Source organism: Symsagittifera roscoffensis, chromosome 1 (assembly GCF_963678635.1).
Source record: "Symsagittifera roscoffensis chromosome 1, txSymRosc1.1, whole genome shotgun sequence".
NCBI classification, from domain to species: Eukaryota; Metazoa; Xenacoelomorpha; order Acoela; family Convolutidae; genus Symsagittifera; species Symsagittifera roscoffensis.
The window spans coordinates 29,673,639-29,700,956 of NC_087062.1; the positions used below are offsets into that span (position 1 = coordinate 29,673,639).

Sequence of the window (27,318 nt, forward strand, 5' to 3'; positions counted from 1 at the left end):
AGGAAAATATATATAGAAATTCTGATGAAATATCGAGAATTTCTTAATCATGAAAAATTTTGTTTTATTTTGTTGGAGTCTTCTTCGTCCAAACGGGGGAAATTTCATTTCAACATATTTGACTTTGATTGCTGTCTAGACAGAATCAGAGTGCTTTTGATTCAGGCTCAAATTTTCAAGCTATTCGGCTTAATCGTAATTGTCTGGTTTTGTCGAAAGTTGTTAATATGACTGTTAAGCTATTGGTTGCTGAATACACATAGATATTTATGAACATAGCTCAGTAACAGAAAAATTATGCATTTTAATTTATCTCAAAACTTTCCAACGATCACAGGTTAGACTTTCAGTTAACATAATGCTAATTTTTTGAACATATGTATTGATTTCGTTATCAAGAACTTTTCTATAAATATACTAATATGCTGGTGCTATTGTAGACTGCAATGAATGGATCAATTTCTTAGTTTTCAACATTTTGCTCCTGGCTCCCCACCCGTGCCCCTATTGTACCCCACCCACACCCCAAACTATTAGAGGTGTCCAAACTATTACTATTAAGGTTTTTTATTCGAGCGGTCAACTTGGTTTCAAATCTGTGTGTTGCCATGTCTCAATCAAGTAATCTGAGCTGACAATTACGAGTGGCAGGCTACAAAAAACGCTCAAAGTTGGTAGAATGAGAAACAGTAACATCTTGACTTTGGCAATTAAAATTGGTGTTAACTTTTTTAAAAGCATGCTCTTTTAGATTTTGCTTAGATCTTTCTCGATAATTTTTTATCCACAAACAAAACTAGAAAAACTATCATTCAGTAGCTTCAATAACTAAAATTACCGGTTGACTGTGGGGTTTTAACGGTATAAATTTCTCACTTTTGTTGCAATAATAATTTGTAAAATAGTGAAGTTAACTATCCAATTTCAAAAAAATGCGGTATATTCTTTTCAAATTGACATTTTTTCTCAAAAAAAAAAGATTTATGATATGAAAATCGAAATCTGAATAATTGAATAATTTGATTATAAAGAAACTGATAATATTTATTCATTTCTTAGCTGCACACGTGACTATAAAGCGTTTATATTTTTGCACCACAACTGGGCAGTGTTTTCGAGCCATTGCAGAGACGCTATTCTTTGAAGAGTTGATATCAAACACTCGATTGTAATTTCCTTTTAGACAGTTGTATGAATGTGCATAATGAAAAAAGCTGCAGTTATTTCGTTCTGAAACTTCAGCCTCTTGGTTTGGATTGCAGATATGATGACTCGCTTAAACATAACCAAAAGTGAATTTTTAAAGTTCTTTTTCTTCAGATGAAATAAAACACACAGACATGTGCGTCATTTATAAAGTTATCTGAAAACCTTATAAAAACAAACTTCGACTAAATTTTTTCAACTAGACTTTTTTGTGAAACAAAAGATTTGCTGCGCTTGAGCGGGATGGGTTGGAGCTATGTTTGCCGTGTTGGAGCTGAATAAATATTTCAGGCGTTCAAAAATAAACCTTTTTCGGGTATGTTCATCGTTGAATAATGAACAGCCTTCTCTACAAAACGAGACAAGTAGACAAAATAAAACGCAAAATCGTGTTTTTTTCTCAAAACATACCCGGGAATTTAACATCATTTTTCATGAACCGAGGGCAAATGATCTGCGCTACCCTCTAAGAGAGCATAAGTGTTTGTTTACAGGACTTCTTTCTATGTCTAAAAAAGCTGGTTTTGGTCATCTGCAATTAGTATTTCTAACGGGGTGAAAGTCTAAGGAAAACTCAATTACATTTATGTATGAACATTTTCCACAGCGGTTGGTTGAAATGTCACCCACATTTTCAACTTCGGTGATTTCTGTAAAAAAGTCCTTTGAGAATAGTTTATTTGTAAATAACTTAAGATCTGATTTTTTCAAGGAAGTTGTTTTAAGAAGTTGTATAATATTTAGGACACAAAAGGGAAAACTGCTAATAAAAATATGCTATTCCATCATATATTTCAGCAGAGGTGCAATAAAACACATATCCGGGAAACTTATTCTTGATGAAGGATTTGAAACTTTTTTAATCGGAAGTTAAGCAACAACCTTTCTCGACATTTTCATCAACGATGCTTTCATTCTACTTACAAATCAAAACAAGACTGCTCGTATCAGGGCGAAGCCCTGAAAGTTCCGACTGCCTTTTAAGGTTTATGGGGCGGTAATAACATTAAAAAGTTAAAAATGAAAAAACAAAATGAAATTTTTTTTTTTGAAATTTGAATTTTTTTATGAAAATCATCCCCCCACACGCCATATAAAGTACAAAAGGATAGATTTCGCTCCTTGTAACAAATTAATTATGGCAAATAAGCTTTTTTCAACCAATTTGGAACAATTTCTAAGACGGATTAACTCTCCGCTTACGCGTTAATAGCGCGAAATATATCGCGCGTTAATTGTCCCAAATTGGCCAAAATGGCTATCTTTAAACCCTCATAACTTTACGAAAAATGATCACAGATGAAATATCTTTTCAAATTTGAGCTCATGACAACAATACCTTTCGGATGATATAAAAAAATTCCGTCAAAAATGGCTAGTTAAAAATTCGAAATTTGTCTGAAGAAAAAAAAACCCACCCGAGCACAAATATTCCGTTACTTTCGTATCGAAAGTCGGAACAACAAAAAAGTTCTTCGAGTTTGTCGACAGCATGAAGCGATCGAAAAATGTAGTTAAAGATGATCAATCCAACCAAAGGAAGATATCAGCTGAGACATAAAAAACCTTTTTTTGTTAAAATTGGATACAGTTGAACAAAGTATTAAAAACAAAATGCAATTTCAAAACAGGTAAAACAAAAAATTATAGATGCCATCTATCCAAAGGGAAAAAGCATAAACTTTTGAAACCATCGGTAGTTTGCTTAAAAAATTTTGTGATCGCTACGGACTCTCGATTTATCATTACTCCCGGCAATTTGTTCGATTTTGACGGTTTTATTTAAACGAGAAGAATTGTGTCAGAAAAATTTTCCGAAGAACGCCTGCCAAATTTGAATTATTTTTTTATTTTAGTTTTTAATTTTTGTAAATTAAGTAATTTTTTATTAATTTTTCTTATATTTTGAATTTTTAATTTTTTCTTTTTTTCCTTAATTTAATTTTTTTTTAATTTAATTTTTTCTTAGGTTTTTAAAATCAATAGAAGATAAGGATGGATAGCTAAATACTTAACCAAGTTAAATTAGTCACTATTGACCTCAAAAAAATTAATTGGTGAATTTGCAAGGACACAAGTAAACCTCGATTTGAGCAGCTTTTTTAAAACTTTTGTCAAACTATTGATAGTGACATTGTCAGGGCGGATTTAGGGGGGGGGGGGGGGCGGACGCTTCTTTTTCAGGGGTTCGACCCCCTGCGAACCCAAAGGGTACCCCCCCCCTTTGAACTATTTTGAGATATCCAATTTTGGCTGACGGACCCTAAAATTTTTCTAAAGGTGCCTTTGGCGCCAATATATACTTAGTTTAATTTACACTTAGAGCGCGCGCAGAATAACGCGATTTTTTGTTAAAAGTTTTCCAAAAAGTGCCTAAAAACGCATTTTTGGCTTGTTTTTTAGGAAATTTTTCCTGCGGCGCAAAATTTTTGGCCAAACCAGGGGCCTTTTAATGCTTTGGAGTGCTCGGAAAATCAATTTGGTTGACCTAAAAAAAAAGGTCGACAAAATATAAAAACTTCGAAATTTTTTTAAAAAATCCGCTCCCCCCTCGAGAAAATCTTAGATCCACCCCTGGATATTGTGCATATTCAATCTGCCAACGGCACCTACAGAAAACGGTGTAGGTAAGTTACTTTGGTTATCAACTTGTTTAGTCTAGTTGATTACGTCTTACCGATTACAAAAACAAGAACAATGTCATTCCCAGGTTCGACAAAAAAAAACAAAAAATTTTTTGTTCGAATCAAAGGTTTTGAAGCACTAAAGGTTTTAAATCGTTTTTGTTGCAATTAACAGTCACCCAGTACAAGATCTTGTTTATCGAAAACACAGTTCATAACAACAAAGCAAAGTGTCCAGAACTATCGCTCTGAACAGAACTTACTTTTTTTTTCATATCACCCTAATACGTACACAAACAGGTTTACACAAAAAACTTAACATAACCAAGTTTGGTCTGTTGTTGAGAAACGATAACATCTTGACTTTGGCAATGAAAATTGGTGATAATTTTTTTAAAGCTTGCTCTTTTAGATTTTGCTTAGATCTTTCTCGATAATTTTTTATCCACAAACAAAACTAGAAAAACTATCAATCAGTAGCTTCAATAACTAAAATTATCGGCTTACTGTGGGGTTTTAACGGTATAAGTTTCTCACTTCGGTTGCAATAATAATTTGGTGCCAATATATACTTAGTTTAAGGGGTGAGCGCGCGCCGAATAACGCAATTTTTTGGTAAAAATTTTCCAAAAAGTGCCTGAAAACGCATTTTTGGCTTCTTTTTTCAAAATTTTGCCTGCGGCGCACAACTTTTGGCCAAACCAATGGCTTTTTTTAGTGCTTTGGAGTGCTCCGAAAATCAATTTGGCCGACCTAAAAAAAGGTCGACAAAATATAAAAACTTCGAAATTTTTTTAAAAATCCGCTCCCCCCTCGAGAAAATCTTAGATCCGCCCCTGGTCATTGTATTGTGCATATTCAATCTGCCAACGGCGCCTACAGAAAACGGTGAAGGTAAGTTATTTTGGTTATCAACTTGTTTAGTCTAGTTGATTACGTCTTACCGATTACAAAAACAAGAACAATGTCATTCCCAGGTTCGACAAAAAAAAAACAAAAAATTTTTTGTTCGAATCAAAGGTTTTGAAGCACTAAAGGTTTTAAATCGTTTTTGTTGCAATTAACAGTCACCCAGTACAAGATCTTGTTTATCGAAAACACAGTTCATAACAACAAAGCAAAGTGTCCAGAACTATCGCTCTGAACAGAACTTACTTTTTTTTTTCATATCACCCTAATACGTACACAAACAGATTTTCTTAGAAAAAAGCTTAACTTAACCAAGTTTTTGGTCTGTTGTTATCAATTAACAAACAAGGATGAAGTTTGAATTTTACTTTTCGATTTGGGTCTCACAACTTCTGGTTGTCTTGGTTACTGTTCCAATATGTTTACCTTCACCTCGAAAAGTCATAGCTTATCTCACAAATGAATGCAAAAAAAATATTTGTTTGCGAGCATTTGGTATTCCAACCACCGGAGCGACACAATAAAACTTAGAGAAAATCGGATAAAAATTGAAATACACGGCAGCAACGTTCATGTCAAACTGGAACAAACAAATGGAAATCCAAGAAAGTATTTAATTCCCTAAAAATTGACATCAATTGTAAAACGGAGAGATGGTTTTGTATGAAAAACTGCATTCATTTCAGCAAATCATGAATATTTCATTCAATTGAAGATTCAAGATTTGTTCTTTTTTATTTGTTTAACCTATTCATTTAATAATGAATTTGCAAATATTGCAGAAGCATCTTATTATGATTTCACCCACCCAATAATTACAAATTGTGAAACTTTATTGAAACTACTTTTCAGGAAAGCAATCGCAAATAAAATTGAATTTTTACGGATGGGTGAGCATAAGTCTCTTCTTTTTATCACTTCAAATTGAAACTGCAAGAGAGATTAAGATTAAGATTAAGAGCAATTACAGTCATCAAGTAATAAGAACTATCAAAGTCTTGAAGTAGGCTAAATCTAATCGGGCTAAACAAGTTTTTGAACCTAGAAGAAAATCTTCAAAACTTAGAACTGATGACGACGACAATTTGGTTCTTGAAGAAGAACCCAGGGGGATAGCGACATCATTATTTCTAAATAACACACAACAGCCCAAAAAAATTTAAATTTATCTATAGCCAAAAAGTTTTTTGAGCTTTAGGAATACCAGACGACCGTGTTCTCCACGATTTTACCAAAGCAATACTACGCCAGTCATCAAGTCATCTAGATACAGCATCTACTTCTCTTGTCAAAACAAGAACCTAAAAACAACTTATGCAACCCAAGTTTCCTCTCAAAAATGAAAACTCTCAAAATTTAAAACGAGGATGCGTACAAAATTGTTGACTTGGAATGTATCAAAAAAAACAGAGCAAAGCAAAGAAGAATCTGCCCATTTTGAAAGCCCTGAACCAACTCCAAAAAGCAAAAAATGGGTTTCCTCTTTGGAGGAAGTGAAATTCCTAAAAATTATACGATGAACAAGAACGGCATGTAGAAGCAGACTATCAAAAATTACAACAACTTCAGAGTCGCAGCTCACATCAAATACAAGGTACTTCAAAAGAATTTTCGCGTTTGAAAAAATTAGTAAACAACATTGATGAGATTTGGTCGATGCTGAAATTTTTTTGCTGAAAGTGGACGCAGAAAAATGCAAATAGCAAAATATATATAAAACAATGAAACGATAGTGTTTAATCATCTTTTGTTTCAGTCGATTGCAATTCAAGAATTCAATTCGATTGCAATTCAAGAACTATTCTGCATCAACAATTGATTCAAGCAAAAATTCGATAATTTCTGAGTATCGAAGCAAAGCGGAAACACTCTCTGAAAATTCCGAAAAAATACAATCTCTGAAAACTTTGACAGTTTGTTAAATAAAAGTCCAATAGACATCCTCCTATAGTGGAAATCTACAACCATTTGTTTGTAAAAACATTAAATTCTTGGTTAAGGCGGTTCATAAACTTTTTCAAAACGCAACAAGAAAAACATGATTTCAAACATCGAACTTTGACAGACAAAATTATTTTGTGGCCATGTGTTTTTATCCCACCGTAATGGCCGCGCGCTCTTTGCAAGACAAGGTCACTATTATCAAGGATCATAGTCATTTCTCAGATTCTGCGGACATTTATAAGCAAAAATTCAGAACAGCTCTTAAAATTAGAGCAGCTGTAGCAGATGAGCCAACGCAAACACAATTTTTTCCGTTCTAAAGGACATGAACAAAAAAAATTGCAGCAATGATTCCAAACTAATCAGCCAATCACAGAACCGCCAACAGAATCAAACAGGAAAGACGGTCCAGAAGGCAAGAGCCAGAATCCTTATTTGGTTTTGAACCTTCCAGAGTTGATGAGCGTGACTCACAGTGGCGAACGCTTACTTCATTTTGACTTTGAGCCAGATAAACTAAGCGAATTATGGTTTTCACCAATCTTCCATGACTGGATTTTCTTAGTGGTGCTGATGATTGGTTCTGCAATGGCACTTCTTCGACGGCGCCGAATATTTTCTTTTTTCAGATGGCACAATTTCCTGAACGGGTGCAGCAGCAATTTTAAATTATGATTTAAACTCATTTTTTTTAATCCAATTATCTAAAACTTATCTTTTCAATTTGAACTTTTCAATTTGAACTTTCTTCTAGAGATTTTCAAAACTGAGCTAGACCCGTTTTAAAAACGGCAAAATTATCATTGTAATCAAGCTTTTCTTGTCCTCTTTCCTTCTGAGCCAACCGAGTCAAACCATATCAGTTTTGCCCTATTTCACCCGATTTTCGGTTTTTCGTTTTGAAATTTCAACCAAAATAAGAAATTTTTCTCCGACCCAAAATTTGAGCTGCGGCCATTTTGATCTTGAAACCAATGACTTCACCGCGCAACCAAACACGCTTTGAAGTTTCAATTAATTGTTTTTTTTTTCAAATTTGGTCCCACTTGACTGTTCTATGGTTATTTGGTACACATAGAATCTAATTATAGAACGATCAAGTGAAGACAAAGCTTCAAAGCATTAAAGATCTCAGAAAAAGGTTAAATCAAAGAAAATAATTTCTGACATTTTTTGCCTGGGACACAAATGTATGGTACAATTTTATAGTTTAGGACAGTTTTGTCAAGGGCACAAATGTCTAAGCTGAAAATCATGGTCTGCGTAGGCAAAATAGTTAGTCAAGCCAAAATTGCTAAAAAAAAAGACTTCAAAAGTTCTTCAAAGTAGACCTACCACGTCGCAAGAGGTTTAAACAATGGTTTAAGAGCAGAATAATTGAATTTTTTACATATCGATGAAAATACTTCAAGATACAATTTTATGGATTTTGATAGAGGAATGACCCGTGAACAGTTTTATGAGTTTGAATTACAGCGTGTTTGAGAAGCTCGAGAAGCTAACACTGATACATGCATCCATAAAGCGGATAAGAGTTCACTCCTCATTTAATTTCTAATTCATCGTTGGACGTTTCTACTCAAAACACAATGGTAAAACTTCAAATTCAATAAAGCGACCATCTGAGTTAAGACCGATGGGTATAACTCATAGAGTAATTTCGGATAGGGTACACCGTCTGCTCGTCACGCTATCTTATTTTCGGCCGGATAGATTCGTGCAACTTCTTAGTCTAATACCGATCCTAATCTTACTCTTATACTATCTAGTCTCAGGTTGTTTAACTAGTCTCTGCTAGGCTCAATAGATCTAGGGTATACTGGTTTATTGCGGCTGCTGAAGTGCTCGGGAGAGTCCAACTAATTTCTAAGTTAAATTCAAATCTCTCTGGTGCTGAAATTACAAGTAACTTCAGCACTTACAAATAAGTGGGTTGTTAGTTAGATGGATCATGATTGGTTAATATTAAATACTTTACATTGGTAAAATATCTAATTTATCCAATCATAAAATGTAGTTTAGATCAGGTTCCACCCATCCGGGTTTTACAGAGTTTTTTAGAACAGTTCTTCTGTAATTCAAGGGTGGATGATGGACGTTGGTATTTGGCGAACATCATATTTCTTTTGTTTCCTTTTTGTTAAGGAAGTTCCAGGAAGCTGGAGTTAGGGACATAAGACGTTGTGTTCTTCTTGTGACAACGACTGAGTCTCTGCAACAAAATCAATTCTGATTTCGGAATGGTTGGCTATGTCAGGTTTTTCTGTTCTTCGGGGAGAACTTCTTTTGTGTCTGATCTAGCTTGGGAATGGCGTGGAGATTGTGCGTGGAGGGGATGCCTGGTTACTCGGATCTGTACGTATACTTGAACATCGAGGTGGTCATTGGTCTAGTTCAATGAAGTCCTTTTCTGCGAAGTCAAGTCGTACTCTAAATCCTTTGAGTTGTGATTGTGAGCGGCATATCGATTGTAGTTGGTCATTCTCTCTCGAGTGTAGTGGGGTCGTTTTGTCTTTTGATGTTCGTCCTTGGTGTTGTATTCTGATCTATATATTGCATCATGTGATTTTACATTTTATAAAACTTTTATTAGTTTAATATTTTTTAATAATGATTTTAGTTAGTTGTTTTCACAAAAGCTTTTTGTTTTAGTTCGGTTATTTTGAAGAGTTACTCACCCTTGAGTAGCTCTTATTAAAAATAAAGGTGTGGTCACAAAGCGTGGATGTAGCGCGGTGGGTTAGGCCGGCTATAGAGCATGCTCAGGACGTCCTTCCTGGTGGGTTAGGCCAGGAGTGGGAGTATGATTTCATGCGGTTTTTGTGAGGGGTCCTGTTATGTGACAACGTTTTATGTTGGGTTTGTTGTGGTTTTTCTTATGTTTCGTTGGTTGTGTCCTTTTTTCAAAAAGCAAATTGTTTGTGGTATGGGTTTGTCTTTCGACTTTTTTGTGTTTTATTATTTCTTTCTAAGACTTTGTAATAGTCTTCAAAAGAATAAATTATCCAGTTTTAAACTGGGTTAATCCGGTTTGGGTACCGTTGGTTTCCTTTTCTTAGTCATGCTGTTATTCTATGATTTGTGGTATTTAGTAAGCTGCGTTGGTTAGTTTTGTTTAGTATATGATTCCTTTCCAACCGGGTTAAAGGAAAGTTTGAAACATGTTATTGTATGTTAGAGTTGTTGAGTGTGAAAACTTGAAACTGAAATTCATTATTTTAAACAATTCTTCGTGGGCGAGCTGTGCGAGTGTGGATAGAATTTCTGTGCGAATGAATGAAAATATCAAAAGGTTAGTACTGCAATTGCATTTTATTAATTTACTGCATAGAATTTGGAAATTTACTGCTAGTTATGGGGGAATTTTAAGATACAAATTTTCATCATAATTAGATTTACTGCTTTTGGGGGAAAATTTTATAAATTAATTTACTGCATTGGTATTATATTTATTTAATTGTTGGTGCAAAAGTTTAATAGGGTCTTAAACAGTTTTGAAGAAGTTTGCTATTTTTTATTTTTCTTTTGTGAATTTTTCAGATGATCTAGGATGAAGGCTAAAAATCTAAAGAAAACATGAATAAAGAATGGTGAGTTTTTTAATATTTTAATTAGTTAGTAATATTCATTTAATTCATACTTACCTGTTAGTCGTCGGGGAAAAAACCGTAGGGGAAGATGTCGTGAATTAGTTCTGAAATTGTTAGTAGTTTAGCTAAGATGCGGATGATATTTTTAGTTTGAAGCAGTGGCCAAAGCAATTGAAGTGCCTTAATAGTGGTTAGTTCTTCAGTGCCAACTGCAAACTCATAAGGTGTGTTTTGGATTAAGTTATATAATTTGTGGTTAAATTTCGTGTTGTGGATGAATTCTAAAATTGGGATTTCTATAGGTTGTAGGAACTCGTGCGGGATAAGGAAGGGTCGGGATTCTTCGGCGTTGAAGGTCTTGGTGATGGGGCAGAAAATGTACATTTGGGTTATGGGGTCATAATTACGAAGAATACCATGGAGGTTAGTGTCTTTAATACAATATGTGAAATTTAGGAAATACGGTGAAGTGTATTTTGAATTGATGAATTGAAAACGATGGTGTGGTTGTCTAGAGGGTGTGTGGAGGTCAAAGTGATGTTGGATGAAACGATAGTAACTGTATGTATGTGTTTGTTTAGTGCGCAACATAATATCGTGTGAGCAGTGTAAATCTCTTTCGTGTGGTGCAAGGAAATGAAAGGTTAGTGAAAAGATTTGGAAGCGTTCTTTAAAACTTTCGTATGCTTGTGTGTTTGTTAGTGCTACTGAAATAATGTGATCAAACTTTCGGTCGAAGATGTTTAGTGTAAATACATATGGTGTCTTGATGAAAAATTTCTCGGTGATTTGTGGATTAGCGAAGCGATCGTCGTCTAAGAATTGATCTTGGTTAGCTCTAATGATGTTGTGATCGTAGTATTCTAGTGTATATTCATTAGCTCTAGGTGCAGTGTGTATTTTTAGTGATTTTTTATATCCAACGTAAGTAAACTGTCTAGCGGTTAGTGGTGTAGTTAGTCGATATAGCATGTCTTTGTTTCGTTCTATATCGATGGAAGTGCTGGATAAAGGTAAGCAAAGAGGGTTAGTGAAATGATAGTATGAGGTCCAAGAGAGAGTGGGCATTAAAACGTATTCATCTACAAAGTTGCGTGTTTCGTTAGCGTCGTGAGGGGTGTTTAAGGTGTATTGTGGAAACGAGGGTAAAGTGATAGCTAAAAATTCTTTAGTGTTAGTATGCTGGGGGTGGTTGATGTATTCACGGGCTGTTCCTGGTTTTGCTGGGAAAGGATGGTTGGGGAATTTTCTTTTAAAAGTGCGGTAAGCTCTATTAGTGTTTAGTGAAGATATAGTGGATGTGGATGATGGTGTTAATGATTCAGTATAATTTGAAGAGGGTGTAGGGGGATTGGATGAATTTGTAGTGGAGGAGATTTGGTTTATGGTCGGGGTGTTAAGGTGGTAGGGTTGTTGTTGGAGGGTAATAAAATTATCTAGTTCTGGGGAGATTCGGGGGGTGTCTGGAGAATGAGATGATTGGTCAGAATGGTATGAGGAGTAGGTTGGGGTAACTTGGGAAGCATAAGAGGGTGTGGGAGTGATGGGGTCAGGGTTATTGGATAATATGGGTTGAAAAGGGGGTTGAGAAAAATTAGAAGGGTTATGAAAATTATTGGATGGAGATGGTTCTGAGTCGGCAAATTCATCGGGGGTTTCAATATTTGGGTTATTTAGCTGTGAGATGGAGTATAAAACTGAAATATGTGAGTTAGTGTCGGAATTCATGCCTGATGTTACATTGCTAGATGGAAAATCGGGTGGCGGAAAAGCAAAAAGTGGTATGATTGGGATTGGAGAGGTAAGATTGGTTGGATGGGAATTTGATCGGTGTAGTGATCCAAGTTGGCGGCTCATCGTGGGCTAAAAAAATTATTATTTTGAGATTGAAAAGCGGTGGTATGGGGCTGTTCAATAATTTGTTCATAAGTATTATCATCTTGTGATTGATGTGTCATTATATGTTGGACGGGACTTTGCGATATATTGAGTCGAAAATTTGGATTATGTGTGATTGCTAAATGTCGAAAATTTCGTGGGACTAGGGATAGTGGATGGTTATTTGGTAGGGGTGGTAATTGTGGTGCCGTTGGCTGTGTGTCGACATTGTTATGTTCTTCGTCGTATGTATTTTGTCGTGTTGTTATTTTTGTGTTATATTCTTTTATTTGTGCGTCTAAAAGAATTTTGTTTATAGATGTGGAAAAAATTCCAAAAAATCCTGCAAAGAGTATGCGTGCTACGCTTGCTTGTCTGTTTACTTGTGTGTGTATAGCACATGTATTGTAGATTCCTTTTAAGAGTGAGAAAAGAAATCCAATAAAGTTAAACATTGCGTATAAAATAGTCAATTTTTCTAAGATGTAGTAGGGCCATCCTAGAAAATCAAGGATTTCATTCTTGAGTGTAACAAAGCTAAAAATGTTGATTGGTGATATATCTTGGGGACGGTATTTTTCGCCGTTTAGATATATATAATCTTTAATGTCTTTAAAATATCCGCTATAGTCTTGCGTGTAGATGTCGGCAAATCCTGCTGTTTCTGCAAGTTTGCGTAAATTTTGGTCTATTGATTGTCTTTGTATAGTGTCCATTTGTGTTAATAATTCTTGGAATTGTTGTGTTCTAATGTGATGTTGAATATCTGATTTTGAATAGATTCCTATTGATTGTAAGTCTATATTTGGGTTTCGAGCGATAGCGCGAATGCTTTCTGGTGAAAATTTTTTGAGTGATTGCATTAATGTGGGATATGGAGTGAGAAGATAATATTTATTTTCATCAGGGTTTAGTTGTACTACATTGTGGCTATTTTCTGATCCACATGGGACTGCGGTATCCCAGAAATAGGTTCTTCGTGAAAGTGTATCCACGAAATGTACTTTATTCTTATAAAAGATAGGGATTCTTTTATAACATCGTTTATCTTCAAAAACGTATAGTGGTGATACTTTTTTAGTACAAGTATAAAACCATAAGATGTTTCCTTCATAGTCTAAAAAATTTGATCTATTTCCTGATAATAAGTATCCTGCGTAGGGTATTTTTAATACTGCTAGTGCAAGTGATTGTAATATTTGTGTTCGTTCTAATTCGCATAGTTGGTGTAGTGTTTCTAATTCGGAGAGTGACATTTCTTGAAAAATGCGGCTAATTGTATAGTCTAGTTTCATATCCAAATGAATATCATAGTGGATATTACCGAAATATGTAGTATTCATTAGTGATAATTCTTGTAAGCGTGTGCTTCTGGTGTCATAAGGTTTTAGATGTCCACCAGGTTGTCCGTTGCTTTTTTCAAAATTAACTGGTATATAGGATGTTCCTTCGTTCAGAGGATGACCTGTGGCATATGGGTCGATTTTTACTTTTCCAGTGGTCATGTCGAATCCTTTTTCGTATTCAACTAATATTTCAGAGTATTGTGTTCTGTGAAGTGGATTCCTGTATTTACATGCAAGTTCTGTTTCTTGATATATTTGAAAACGTGTCAATTTATTTTCTATATTGTCTATGTTTCTAAAATCGGAACTTAGTTTGCGTGATGGATGGACTTGTTCATATGGAATTGATTGTATAAAATATTTTTCGTGAAATTTTATCATACGAGCGTGTATTTTTGCTACTTGAAATGTTGTACATGTATCTTCGGGGAACCAAACAATTGTTGCTTGTGTTCTTGTTGTAGGGTCGCAATATCCTTGATCATTTTTACAAGGTAGTCGGATTCCTTGATAGATCATTGTATTATCAGATAAATCTCGTGTGAGTTGTATTTTTTCGAGTTGTATTTTCCAATCGAAAAACATTATTTCTTGGTATCCTTTATTTTTCGTGTCTGCTTTGCAGTTTGATGGGTTATTTATACCAATGTGTGGTATCCAATGTTTATCATGTAGGTCATAGGTTAATCGTCCGTGTGCGCCGTTATACGGGTATTTTTCGTCTAGTTTTATATGTCCTTGGTGTCTTTCAAGTTGTGATTGGTGTACAGAGTCTGAAAAAACTTGAAAATTAACTAATTTTCTTTGGGAATTTTTATTTTGTGTGATGTTTAGTCTAAGTAATTCATTTTTACAATCGTCGGGATTGAGATGTAAAAGGCGTTCTATATTACTTTGATAGAATGATTCATGGTCAAGTCGGTTTTTGTTGCCGTTGGAGACTTGTGAACAATGTACTTTCTTTTCGGAAAATGTCGCTGTGAATTTATAACTTGTAACTGTTGTTGCTCGGGCTTTTGAATAGAGTGTTGCTATTATATCTGTGGTTTCTATAGCTTGTGGTTCTGTTTCACATTGTGATACTTGATTTATTGCATATTTATGTAGTGTTTTTTGTTCATTTTCTTCACAATCGTAATGTGTTACTAATAAATCTTGTGGTCCTGTACGAGGGGAAGGGTTTATGTTTTGATTTGAGGTTACTAGAAAAAGGAGTTGGAGAAAAATTAATAATTTTAGAATATACATGTGTATGATAATCCTGAGTATGGGTTATAAAATGTAATGTAACCAATTGTGTTTTTGGTGTATCTGTCGTATTTATATATTACTTCAGTAGTTATAAACGGTGGTGGTAGTGATTGAGCTGTTATGTTAGGTGGATTTAATGGGTAGGGATGTTGTGTAATATTGTTTAATTTAACTGTGATTTCAAACTTTAATTGTAAACTGTTTTGTTGGAGTATTTGAATATTGTGATCACGGATATCGTTGTGAATATCTTGGCGATATTGTAATCTATTAAGTGCCCAGTTATGAAGGCGGTTACTTTCTTGATGTTGTCCAAATAATGGTGGAGGTGCTGTGAATGTATTCCAATCTAATCTTAAAGGGATATTTGTTAATGATTGTTCTCGGTATCTTGCGTCGAGGTTGTTTGGAAATGTCAAGTTAAAAGGTGTCGGTGAGATTTGACTAATTGATGGTGTTGATGGGAGTGATAATGTTTCGGGTAGTGATGAAGATGTTGTATCTGTAGAAATGTCTATGGGGTCATTGACTAAATTTGGTTCACCTTGTGTGAATGAATGTGTAGTCCAATATGGCAGTCGTGATGTTAGGTTTGGGGGGTTAAAAGGATTTTCTCGTGCTTGTTCAGATGTTGGTGTTGAACCTAAGTAGTCTGAAGGTAGACTTGAAGTGCTTCGTTGTGAAAAAAGTGTAGGAGTTTCTGGTGTGATACCAGTGGTGTTTTCTGGAGTGGTTTGTGATGGGGATTGAGGTATATCAAAATGAACTCGGGGAGTTTGAAAATTTCTATTTCGTCGAGGATGTATAATTTGTCTATTTATTTCTGTTGTGTTTTGGTTTTGACTAAGGTTTCGTATTCTACTTAGTTCTTGTGGTAGTGTTGGGTAAAGATTATATGTTGGTTCACTTAGGGATGCTTGTCGTTGAACTGGTTCTAGTGGTTCAGAAAAACGAGCGTGCCGTTCTTCAAAAGTGTATGGATTATCTTGAAAAGAAATTCGTGTAGATGTTGGAGGATTTTGAGTAGTTGAAGGTGGTGTTTGGTTATCTTGGGATGATGTCGGTGAAGACTGATTCTGTGACTGTTGGGTAGCAATTTTTGATGGATTTTTGAATTGTTACTTTAGTGGGAAGGTTTATGTTTATTATAATATTCTTCCAAAAAAATAAATAGAAAAATTGTTGCTAGGGCAAATGTGATGATTGCTTTCTTTATACATTTACATATTGTCAAAATGAGGGATGATAAAAATGTTATGAAAATTACAAACAATAAAAAAATATCAGTTCTACTGAAAATTGTTCGTATCATTTAGACAAGTTGTTAAAATCGTACCTGTGGATATATTCAAGGGTTTTGGAAAGTTGGAGGAATAGTTCGAGTATAGTGTAGAAAATTAAAAAAATGTTACAAAAAATGATTAGGATTATTAGAAAATATTCAAGTATATCAAAAAGAAATATTATAAAGGCTTCAAGTATTGAAAAAAAATGTTTAAAATTTATAAGTATTTGAGCAACTGTTTGAGAGAAGAGCATTTAAGAAATGATCTCTTGGTCGAATATTTTTTGCTGTTTGAGGCGATTTTCTAGTGTGGTCGAATTATTTATTAGTTTTTTGACAAGTGGGTTGAGTTTTGTAAAAAATTGTTGGGGGCAATTTTCATGGTGACTGGGAGGTCGTCTTTTTCTTTATTTTTGTTTGTCAAATGATCCGGGGTATGGTGAGATTTTTATACTTTGGGCTAATTAAAATCTTCATTTTGTTACTTTAGGCTAAGTTATCAAATTTGTTTTGGGGGTATTCGTGGTCTGAGTTGGGGAAATATTGTTGATCTTTGGGTTATTAGATAAGGGAGGGGTACGGTATTATGGTGATATTTATTTTAGCTGTCAAGTTGGAGTGGTTTGCTTATTTTTGACCTGGAGGTTGTAAAGTTATAGTTAGAGATGTGCCTGGAGTTCTAGATTATTCGTCTAATTGATCTTAGTTTGAGTTAGAGAAAGTGGCGGATTGGATGAATCCTATTGGTCTATTTTGAACTAGAATTATTGCGTACTTGTGAGCATGTTATTTTGAAAAATTGAAATGAAAAATGTTACGGAGGTTTCAAGATTGTGAAGTATAAAATCTTTAAAATTACTTTTTAAATTCTACTTTCTTTAATATTTTAGATTGGGGGATGAACATTTTGTAGTTTTTACGTGGTTGATTTCGGAGTCTTGTTGTTTTTCTATGTTCAGACTTGTCTATTTCTTCTTGGGGTATTATTTGTTCTGTCATTTTTCTATTTTTTCTTTGTTTTGGAGATTCTTTATGGTTTTGTGTATTGTTTTTGGTGGCGGTTGGTTTTGTGTTTTGATTTTCGGTGGGGTTATCATTTTGTTCTGTGTTTTTCAGATGTGGTTCATTTTGAATGATTTTTAATCCTGTGAAAGAATATAATTGAGTTAATTCGCGGAGTGCGTATTCTTTTGGGTAATAAGGTAATAGGTTGTTTCGATGTTGAACGATTTCTTTTTTGTTTGAGTCGGTAATTTTATATGTGACATCAGTGGGTTTTGCAATTATTTGGTAGGGTCCTTTTCGGAGGGGTTGTAATTTTTTAGAAATTCCTTTTTGAGTATTAAAATTAGGTATTAAAACAAATGTTCCAATTTTTAAATCGGAAGCTGGTGTAAAACGTGAATTGATTTGTTCATTTATGTTTTGTCTTTGTAATAACTTTTTCGTTATTTTTTGGTAAATTTCATTGTGTTTCTTATCTCTATTTAAAATCCATTCGGTGTGTGTACCGGAGGCTAATTTAAGAATTTGTGGGTGATGAAAATGATCTTCATCGTGCGTATGTAATGGGAGGTTATAACAAATTGAGTCTTTATTTGGTTGACAATAACCTTGTGCGTTTTTATGGGAATTTGCTGTAAACATTATTGGTTTGCGTGGCTTTTGGTTGAAAACCATTTCATATGGTGACATTCCTAAAGTTGTCGTGATTTGTGAATTATATGCTAAGGGAAATAATTTTACATCTGCGGACCATTCGGTATATTTTGTATCATTTCCGTTGATGATACATCTAAGATATTCTTGTAATGAACGGTTCATACCTTCGACTAAGCCGTTTGTCCAAGGTGCATGAGATGTACGTGGTTTGTGTTTAATGTTGTATAAATGACATAGTGTTATTATTTCATTATTTATGAATTCTGTACCATTGTCTGTAACTAAAATTTCTGGTAGTCCGAATTTTGCTATCCAGTGTTCATAGAGTGTTGTGTAAGCGTAATAAGCGTTACAATGTGGTACTGGGTTAAGTGCTACATAATGTGTAAATGCGTCAACAATTACCATAATGTAGGAGTTTCCTTCTGATGAGGGTGAAATTGGGCCTTTAGTATCAAATGAGATACGGTGATTAAAGTACAAACTTTGTCCTTTAAAATCTTGTTTTTGTGCTATTTGTTTTTGATTTGGGTAAGGTTTATTCAGTTGACATACTATACAATCATTGCATAGTACTTTTATCCAAATTGGTGCATTTGGGAAGTAAAAATTTTGTATAAAATTTGAATATGTTTTTTCTGATCCAGAGTGTCCTTTAATATTTTGTGTATGTGAAATATTAAAAGCTATAAGAATCATACTTATAGGGAGACATGGAACTGTAGATTCATTCAGGTTATACTCTAAAAGGTCTGTATTTTCGTTAATTGTTGTGTTGTTAAATTTGCGAAAGTATCGGAGGAGTGTTTTGTTTCCTAGAATGGTTGAATCTGCTTTGATAGGTTTAGTTTTATATTTGTGCCATGATTTCAGTTGTCGAATTACTGGGTCAAGGTTTTGATATTGTTTCAGTGTTGAAATTGTAATTATTTCTGTTGGGGGGAGAAAAATGTTTTCAATTTCGAATTTAGATAAGGGTATTGTATCAAGTGGGTCGTGAAGGTCAAAAACTTGATTTATTGTGTATTTTGAATCATTTGTTTGTGGTCCTGATAAATTTATTTTATCAGTTAAATCTTCTTTTTCAATTAGTGGAAAATGGTCTTTTCTAGGCGGGTGTTGTTTTGTTCGTTTTTGTTGGGTGTTATTTTTTATCCATTGAGAATATGGGATTGGTTTGAAAGTTGATGTTCCAAGTAGATCAACTTCATAATGATTATTTTGACAATCTAAATAAAGTGGGAAATGTTGTAAACTATTTATTTGTGATTGTTCAATATCAGTTTTTACTGCATATTTGCATTCTAATCGAGGTGATGTTTCGTTTTCTGCAAGGTAGAATTTTATATTTTTGGGTATTTCAACTGTTGTTTTTCGTGTAAGTAATTCAGGTGGTGTATTTCGACTTAAGGTGTCTGGTAATGCAAGATTTTTTCCTGCAGTCCAAACTATATGTAAGTTTGGAAATTTCATTAGAATTAATTGAAATCTGTAAACTCGGTGGTTTGGGTTAGATTTCTGTGTGAAAAGAAAAATGATTGGTTTGTGGTCTGTGAATAAAACTGTGGGATGTTGTGATCCAAGTATCAGAAATTCATATTCTGTCAGTGTATATATTATGGCTGTACATTCTCTCATTAGAGTTGAGAGTCGTAGCTCTGCTTGAGTGAATAATCGGGAATTTGCTGATATGAGGTTCATTTTATTTGTACCATTATGTGATTGTAATAGTGCTGCGCCGATGCCAAAGTTCGAAGCATCGCACATTGCATAAAATGGTTGATCAGGGTCTGGAATTGTGTTTGAAATTTGTTCAGTTAAAAGTTTCTTTATTTCTTCGAATCGTGCTTGATGTTCTGTATTCCATTCAAAATTATTTTGTTGTCTAAGGATGTTGTAAAATGGTCGTAGATATAATTGCATTTTATAAACATATTTACTTAAAAAGTTTAACATTCCAAGGAATTCTTGGATTTTCTTTTTATTTGTTGGTGGTTGAAGTTTTTGAATAGCGTCAATGCGTGATTTCAGTGGAGTGATTGTTTTTCTTTCTATGTTATGTCCTAAGAATTTAACTCTTGTCAAAAAGAAGTGTGATTTATCGGGGGCGGCCTTCAGATTTTCGTTCTGAAGTATTTGGTGATATTTTTCTAAAACTTTGAACATTTCGTCTTTTGTTTGTGATTGCATAAAAACATCGTCTAGATAGGTGATTGCGTTTTTCTTGAGTATTAGTGGTCTAAAAATTTTGCTCATAAAAGCTGAAAATGCTGCTGGTCCTATGGATATTCCATAGAATAAGCGGTTAAATTCATATTGTTGGTTTCCGATAACAAATTGTGTTAAACGTCGTGATTGTTCATCTAGTGGCATTTGATTGTATGCACTATTCATATCGGCGGTTGTGAAGTATTTGCCGTTTATTTTTGTTAAAATAACTTGTATTGGTTCAATGGGCCAATTACATTTTGATTCATCTATAAGTGAATTGAGGTATCTAGCATCGAGAACGATTTTTAATGATTCTCCTTTAGCTAGAATGATAACGGGGTTGATAAATGTGTTGCCTTTTGGTTGTTCTTCTTTATTAACTGGTGATATAATGTTGTATTGTTCTAAAATATCGAGTAATCTGTTTACTTTATCATGTAAGTGAATTGGTACTTTACTTGCTCTCTGTTTTTTGAAAACTGCGTCTGGTTTTAATGGGAGATGTAGTGATGAACTGATTTTGCCAACATCGAATTTTGATGTTGCATAGACTGATGAATATTTAATTAGCTGTTTGGCTAACTTTTCGAATTCGTCTTGTGTTATTTGTGAATGTTGGAAATTAAACATTGTTAAAAATTTTTGTTGGTCCTCTGTGTAGTTACTGATGTTGAATGTAGGTTTGAAATATGGAGTTTTTGTGAAATAATCCGTATTTCTGTTTTCGTTACTTATTATATTATTTATAGATAATTCTTCATTAAGAATTGTAGATTGGCAAATATCTAGTAATTGGAGTATATTATTTACGCGATAGGCTTTTTCGTGTATTGGTGATATTGTAGCGTTGGTTTCACAATATCCTAAAAGTCCTAAAGGTAATGTTACTTGGTAAGGTGTGTTGTTATAAACATGTAAGGAAATAATATCTGAATTCGAATGTTTCAAATATTTTATTGAAGAGATTGTGATTTTGAAAAATTTATGAATAGGTTTGAATTCAAAATCTGACATATAAAAATTTTGTTTGTTTTGTTCTTTATCATATTGGTGAACTTGTTTGATTGAAAAATTATATATGTTTCCTGATAGTGGTTTCAGGTGTTTTCTTTGTTGGTTATATATTGGATAAAATTTTGAAAAGAATGGTGGTTGTTTGTTTAATCTTTGAAAAAATGTTAGGGATGTTTCTTTTGTTTTTGTATATTTATCTTTGATTAATATTTTACTGTTTAGGATGTTAATTGTTGGTATATACTTCGAAATAAATGGTATTCCAATGATATTATATTTAATGTCAGTGATATGGAATATTTGTTTAAATGGCTTATTTAGAATTTTACTTTGCTCCATTGTTCTGGTAGGGAGGAGAAATAATTGGATTTTTCCGTAGTTTATCAATGTTGATCCTTGTGCTGTTGCTAACTTACTGGAGGTTTCAAGAGGTGTTAGCTTTGGATGTAAAGTTTTTATTTCATTCCATGTGGGGATGTTTATTATGTTTGATTCTGCTCCTGAATCAATTAAAAAATCTATTTCAAGGTCTGGTGGTTGAAATTCTTTATTTCTTGGGCTTTCTAAGAGAAATGGTATTGTCCAAATTTTTTCTTTGGGTTGTTCTTTTTGTATATTTTGATAAATGTGGTTTGTATTCAAGCATTTTGTTTTGGTCTTTTTATTGGTTTGATCTGTAGTGTTAATCTCGTTTGTTTCTTGTGTCGTTGGTGTGGAATTTATGGGTGTAGTGTAATAATTTTGAAGAAATTCTGATTGATTTTCATATATATGTGATGGAAAGGGTTGTTCATATATGACAGATTCATAGTCATTTTCGACTTTTATCATATTGATAGAAAGAGTGTTTTCAGTATCACTTTCTGAATCTGATGATGTACAGTTTATTTGATTGAGTTGTAACGTATCAGTTACTGTGTCATCAATACCTGGGGGGTCTGATGTTGTTTCTGGGTTAGCTTGTACTTGATTGATTTGTCTTTGGTGTTTAGGTGTACTGCTTCTATGACGATTATTAGAGTTATTATAGTTATTATTATTCCGGTGTGGTGATTGGGAATAATTTCTATAACGATTATTATAACTTGGGTGTCGATTTTGTGAATTATTTCGCGATCTGTTTTGGTAATTATTGTTTGGTCTGTTATAGTTCGATCTATTATATGAGTTATTCCTTGATCGATTGTTCGGGTAATTCTGGTTTCGGTTGTTTGAATAACTTCTATTTCGATTATAGGAGTAGTTTCTATTCCTATTGTATGATGAATTTCGTGATTGGTTGTTTGGATAGTAGTTATTTCTTGATTGGGAATTAGATCTAGAAACAAATCGTTGTGTATTTGAATTTGATCTGGAGTAGTTACTTCTACTATTTGGTCTATTGTAGTGATTTTGTGATGAATTTTGTGTATTTCTTCGTTCTGGTGATCTTCCTCTATAACTTGAGTTATATGGGGATTGATTTCTTGTATAACTTGTATTGTTCGGAAGTGGCTTTCCTGAACTGTTGTTGCTGTATACATTTTTGTTTGGTAGATTTTGATCTTTTTTCATGTATTGATAGAATGATTTATTTGGTTCTTTGTATTTTTGAGGTTTATTTTGACTATCTTGCTGTTTTTGTCTACATTCGGAAATACTATGTCCGTATCGTCGGCAATAATTACACCATTTTTTGAAAGATGGTTTGCCTTTAAAGTTCGGGTTCTTTTCGTAAATATTGAGTATTTCAGTGATTTTTTCAACGAGGTCTGTTTCTGATTCCTGTATATTATTAATATTAGTGGGAGTCGTTTCAATTCTGTTAACGTATTGTAATTTCAGATTTTCCGTTTCTTCTAGTTTCATCGTGATTTCTGCTTGTTCTAATTTGTCTACTAGTTTTCGAAAATCTAAATCGGGTTCTCGAATTGAAGAAGGATGGGATGCTCTCTTTTTTATTGCTATTTTCCTTAATTGTGGTGTTAAGGTCATCATTAAGATTTCTGTCATCTTTGTGTTTTTATAGTCATGTGTATTTAATGAATATGCTTTTCGAACTAGTGTTTCGATTCGTACTGCTATTTGCTTGATGGTTTCGTTTGGTAATCTGCGAATTTCATTACATAAAACTCTTTGTTGTTGTTTGTTTCTTTCGGAGTCAAACATTTTTGAAAATTCCTGTGTAAACCTTTTCCAGTTTGATTTTATTTCTAGAGGTAGTACTGAAAACCATTTTTGGGCTGCGCCATCTAAGGTTGTTTGTATCAACGCTGTGCGTCGATGTATCCAGTTTTGATGTAGTGGCGTATTAATTGGTTCAGGTCCTATATTTAAAATCAAATTTGCTGTTACTGCATTTAAATAATCTTCTACAGAGTATTCAGGGTCTGTTCCTGTGAAGACCATTAAAGGTTTGTTTGATGTTATTGATGATCCACCCATAAGGTATGGATTCATTGTCATTTGTAATGATTCTGCTGCATTTGGCATTTGAGAAAAATTTGAAAGTTGGTTTCTTGTTATTTCATGTTGTTGGAGATAATATGGGAGTGGTATTTCATTTTGCATTTGTGATGGTTGATACGAGTGTGCAGTCATTGGATTTTGTTGTTGAAGTGGTTGAAAAGATTGTGTATTAATTGGATTTTGTTGTTGAATTGGTTGTTGATGTTGTGCATCTATTGATTGTGGAGAAAAATTTCTATGATTTGTACGTGTTCTCTGTATTCCTTGTCTACGATATTCTTGAGTATTTGGTGCAAATATATCTTGTTGTAAGAAATCATCATCTGAGGATAAATAATCCATTTGATAAGATGTTTGTTTTTTATTTTTATTTTGTTGAAAAAATGGGTAATTTTCACTGCGATCCTGTGGATGATTTGGTTGAAAATTTTTGGAATTATATTGGGCCGTTGGGTTATCCCAGTTTCGAGGTTTTGTATATTGATTAAAATTCCTTTGTGGTTGATAATTTGTTTTTGATGGATGTGTATAATTATAATTATGGTCTGCAAAGTTGTTTCTAGTGAATGTTTTGCGTGTTTTTGATGGTATTGTCATGGGTCTGTATGTTTGGTAATCCATATGTGAATATTTAGGGGCAACCGAAGGTTTAACGGTTGATTGTAAGGTTACCTGTGTTTGTGAAGGATTTGTATTTCTTGGTGTTGTTAAATTTGGGCGTATTGGTGAAATACTTTGTTGTGTAGTTGTTGTGTGTACAATTTCTTCATTTATGAAGTGTGATGGTGTCTGGATATCTTGTTGAGTAAGATTCCTAGTTCCATTGAGGTTTTCGTTGTGTATGACTGTAGAGTTTAAACTATTATTTTGTGTATCGGGTAAAAATGTATTATAGTTTAATGGTGTTGCATCAATTGTTAATGGTATTACTCTTACATAATCTCTTATGTAAGATATTGTACCTATTGCTTGACTTGAGATTGATTGTGGAAAGCTTATAAATGCGGGATGAGACCATTCGGGGTCCCAAACATAATCTGATTGTTCTGTGATAGCGGTATCATCGTTCGAATTTTGGGGTCTAAAATTTTTTCTTGCTTGTGCAATTAAATCAATATTGTGTGTGAAATAATCTATTATGAACCATGCCAGAATTTTTTGTAAATCGTGTTTTGTATGTTGTGAAACGTCGTCTTTCGTGAAATTTTCTTTAATGATGTTTAAATAACTAGAGAGTAGTGTGATTTCATGTCGTACTCTTAAATGTTTAGATGTTTCTGTCGGTGAGACATTTGTTAATGGGAGTTCATTTTCTAATATCGAAATATAACTATATATTATTGCGAAAACTTCATTGGTGAAAATGGAGTTTGCTCTTTGTGAGTTATGGTATTGGATGCTTTTTATATATTCTGAAAAAACTTTTGAAAATTCTAAATCAAGATCGTCTGTTTGAATAGTATATGTTCTATTATTATGGTTTGGGGAAGTGAATTCTATAGAGTAGATTCCATACTGTTGTGTTATGTTGCATATATCTTTTAGATAGTGATCTATGATTTGTCTTTTGATTTTTACATCGGGGAACTCTGTTTTACATGGACTGATTCCGGGTTCAAATAAATTTACGAGTAAATTTTGACAAAATATGTGTTGTCCTCTATCAGTATCTGCATCTACTATAAAAGGAAAGATTTCATCATCATCTGGAGTTTCGTCACCTGGGGTGTGTGTTGAACTCATTTTTCCGTTCGATGACTGTTAATATGTAATTATTAATGTGTCGAATTGGTTGATTCCAATTGTATAGATGTACTGGTTTGTGTTTGTACTGTTTTTTTATTCTTCTTTTTCCTCTTTGTGATGAATTTGAAGTTGTTTCTGAGTCAGAAAAATATAATTGATCGTGAAGTGGGTAATTTTTATCTATTGATTCTTTTAGTTTGTAAAGTTCGTCTAAACTGTTGGTTTCTGATTCTGAAAATGCGTTTCGATTTTTTGAAAATCTTTTTCGTGTTATTTGTCTTTGTTTAGTTATTATTTTCCTCTTTAGTGTTTGTCGTTTTGTGCGAATGTATCCAACTGTTTGTGTATGAGGTGTGATTACAAGGTCGTATTTTTTGTTATCTATTTCACAATTGTGTAAAATGATTGTTTGTTTATTTCCTAGGTTTTTAAATGACATAAGGTTTAGAATGACGGATGCAAAGGTTGTTAAATGATTTCTATTTTCCTAAACTGTTAGTTCTTACGATTTTTTGGTTAGCTTAACCTGGGTCTATTTGTTCAGGGTTGGAGAGAAAGGTATATCGATTCCGAAGAATGATTTTTACTTTCTCGTGACTAGTATAAGCTAAGGTGTTAACTTACTTAATCTTACTTAGGGGTAGTGATTGTGTTCAAGGGTTGGAGAATAGTAAATCGATCCACAAGGTTCAGGTATAATTAGAACGCGAGTAGTTCGTTAGATACTATTTTAAACTTACTAAGTCTAAGATTTATCCTGGGTCTGTTAAGAGGGGGGGTCAAGTGAAGGATGAATAACCGAAGTTCTTCACTATTTATCCTAATTTGAATGATTAGTTTTGTTTAAAAATTTCTATTAGTCTTGGGTCTTTAGAAAGGGTTGGGTAGTGAATCGACGTTTGAGGTCGTTAGACACTAATTAAGTGGGTGGGGGAGAACAAATTTGTTCTGTTTGATCCAAGGATAAGCCTTGATGATCAAATTTGAGATTTTAATTAAGTAGAAAATGATTTAAGATCCAAGGATAAGCCTTGATGATCTGGTTTTAAAATTAAGTGAATTTAAGTTTTAATAAATTTTTAAATGTGTGTAAAGGAAAGATTTAGTGTTTTGATGATATTAGTGAGTTGATGATTGCTGTTATGTTTTAGGTGATGAAGCTGGAACAACAAGATGATTTATGATTACTAACCATTTATTGTCATGCTACTAATTTTTATTTTTATTTTCCAATAAATATTTTTCAAACATGTTTTGTATAATACTGCAGAGTTTTAGGAAAACGATCTTAGATCTTTTTATCAATCGTTATTGTATAATATTAATTTTGTTTAGCGCCTGAAATGATTTTGAAGATTAACTTCAAGGTTTTATGTTTGCAAATGGAAATCTAAATTCATTGCAAGTAGTATTCGAAATATAAAAGTTTGTTCTGGCTTTTGCCGAACTATCATATAACTATACGGCAAGTTTCTACTTTGTCGTATGTCGTCTTTGGTTCGAGGTCTTCTTCCAATTCCGGGTAGTTCTATTATGGTTCGGAATATTGGCTCTGATCTATTGAGTCGGAGAGACATTTCAATTAAATTATTGTCGTATAACATTTTGTAAATGTTTTTGTCTAATTTCTAATCTATTTTTGGTTAATTCTAATCTAGTAAGGTCTTGTTCGAGACTTATGGTCGCACCAGATGAGTTAGGACTGATGGGTATAACTCATAGAGTAATTTCGGATAGGGTACACCGTCTGCTCGTCACGCTATCTTATTTTCGGCCGGATAGATTCGTGCAACTTCTTAGTCTAATACCGATCCTAATCTTACTCTTATACTATCTAGTCTCAGGTTGTTTAACTAGTCTCTGCTAGGCTCAATAGATCTAGGGTATACTGGTTTATTGCGGCTGCTGAAGTGCTCGGGAGAGTCCAACTAATTTCTAAGTTAAATTCAAATCTCTCTGGTGCTGAAATTACAAGTAACTTCAGCACTTACAAATAAGTGGGTTGTTAGTTAGATGGATCATGATTGGTTAATATTAAATACTTTACATTGGTAAAATATCTAATTTATCCAATCATAAAATGTAGTTTAGATCAGGTTCCACATCTCTATTTTTTGATTGTATGATAGTGACTATAGAGTTCTTTCAACACTTATTGTCCGCCTTGCAACGTTAAACAAAACGAACGGTGACAACACGTTCTT

At 33.6% G+C, this 27,318-nt stretch overlaps 2 protein-coding genes across 5 annotated transcripts in view; both read right to left on the reverse strand.

Annotated features, from left to right (window-relative positions):
- Positions 1-27,318, reverse strand: part of LOC134842445 (guanine nucleotide exchange factor VAV3-like) — a 593,770-nt gene that overhangs the window by 73,503 nt on the left and 492,949 nt on the right. The gene's annotated exons all lie outside the window — the stretch shown is intronic.
- The window catches only part of LOC134842504 (lactosylceramide 4-alpha-galactosyltransferase-like), a 37,035-nt gene continuing 10,713 nt past the window's right edge, over positions 997-27,318 (reverse strand). Inside the window, exon 4 of the mRNA XM_063858883.1 lies at positions 997-1,275. Coding sequence (XP_063714953.1) covers positions 1,049-1,275 — 227 coding nt within the window. The 3' untranslated portion in view covers positions 997-1,048. The remainder of the gene's footprint in view (positions 1,276-27,318) is intronic.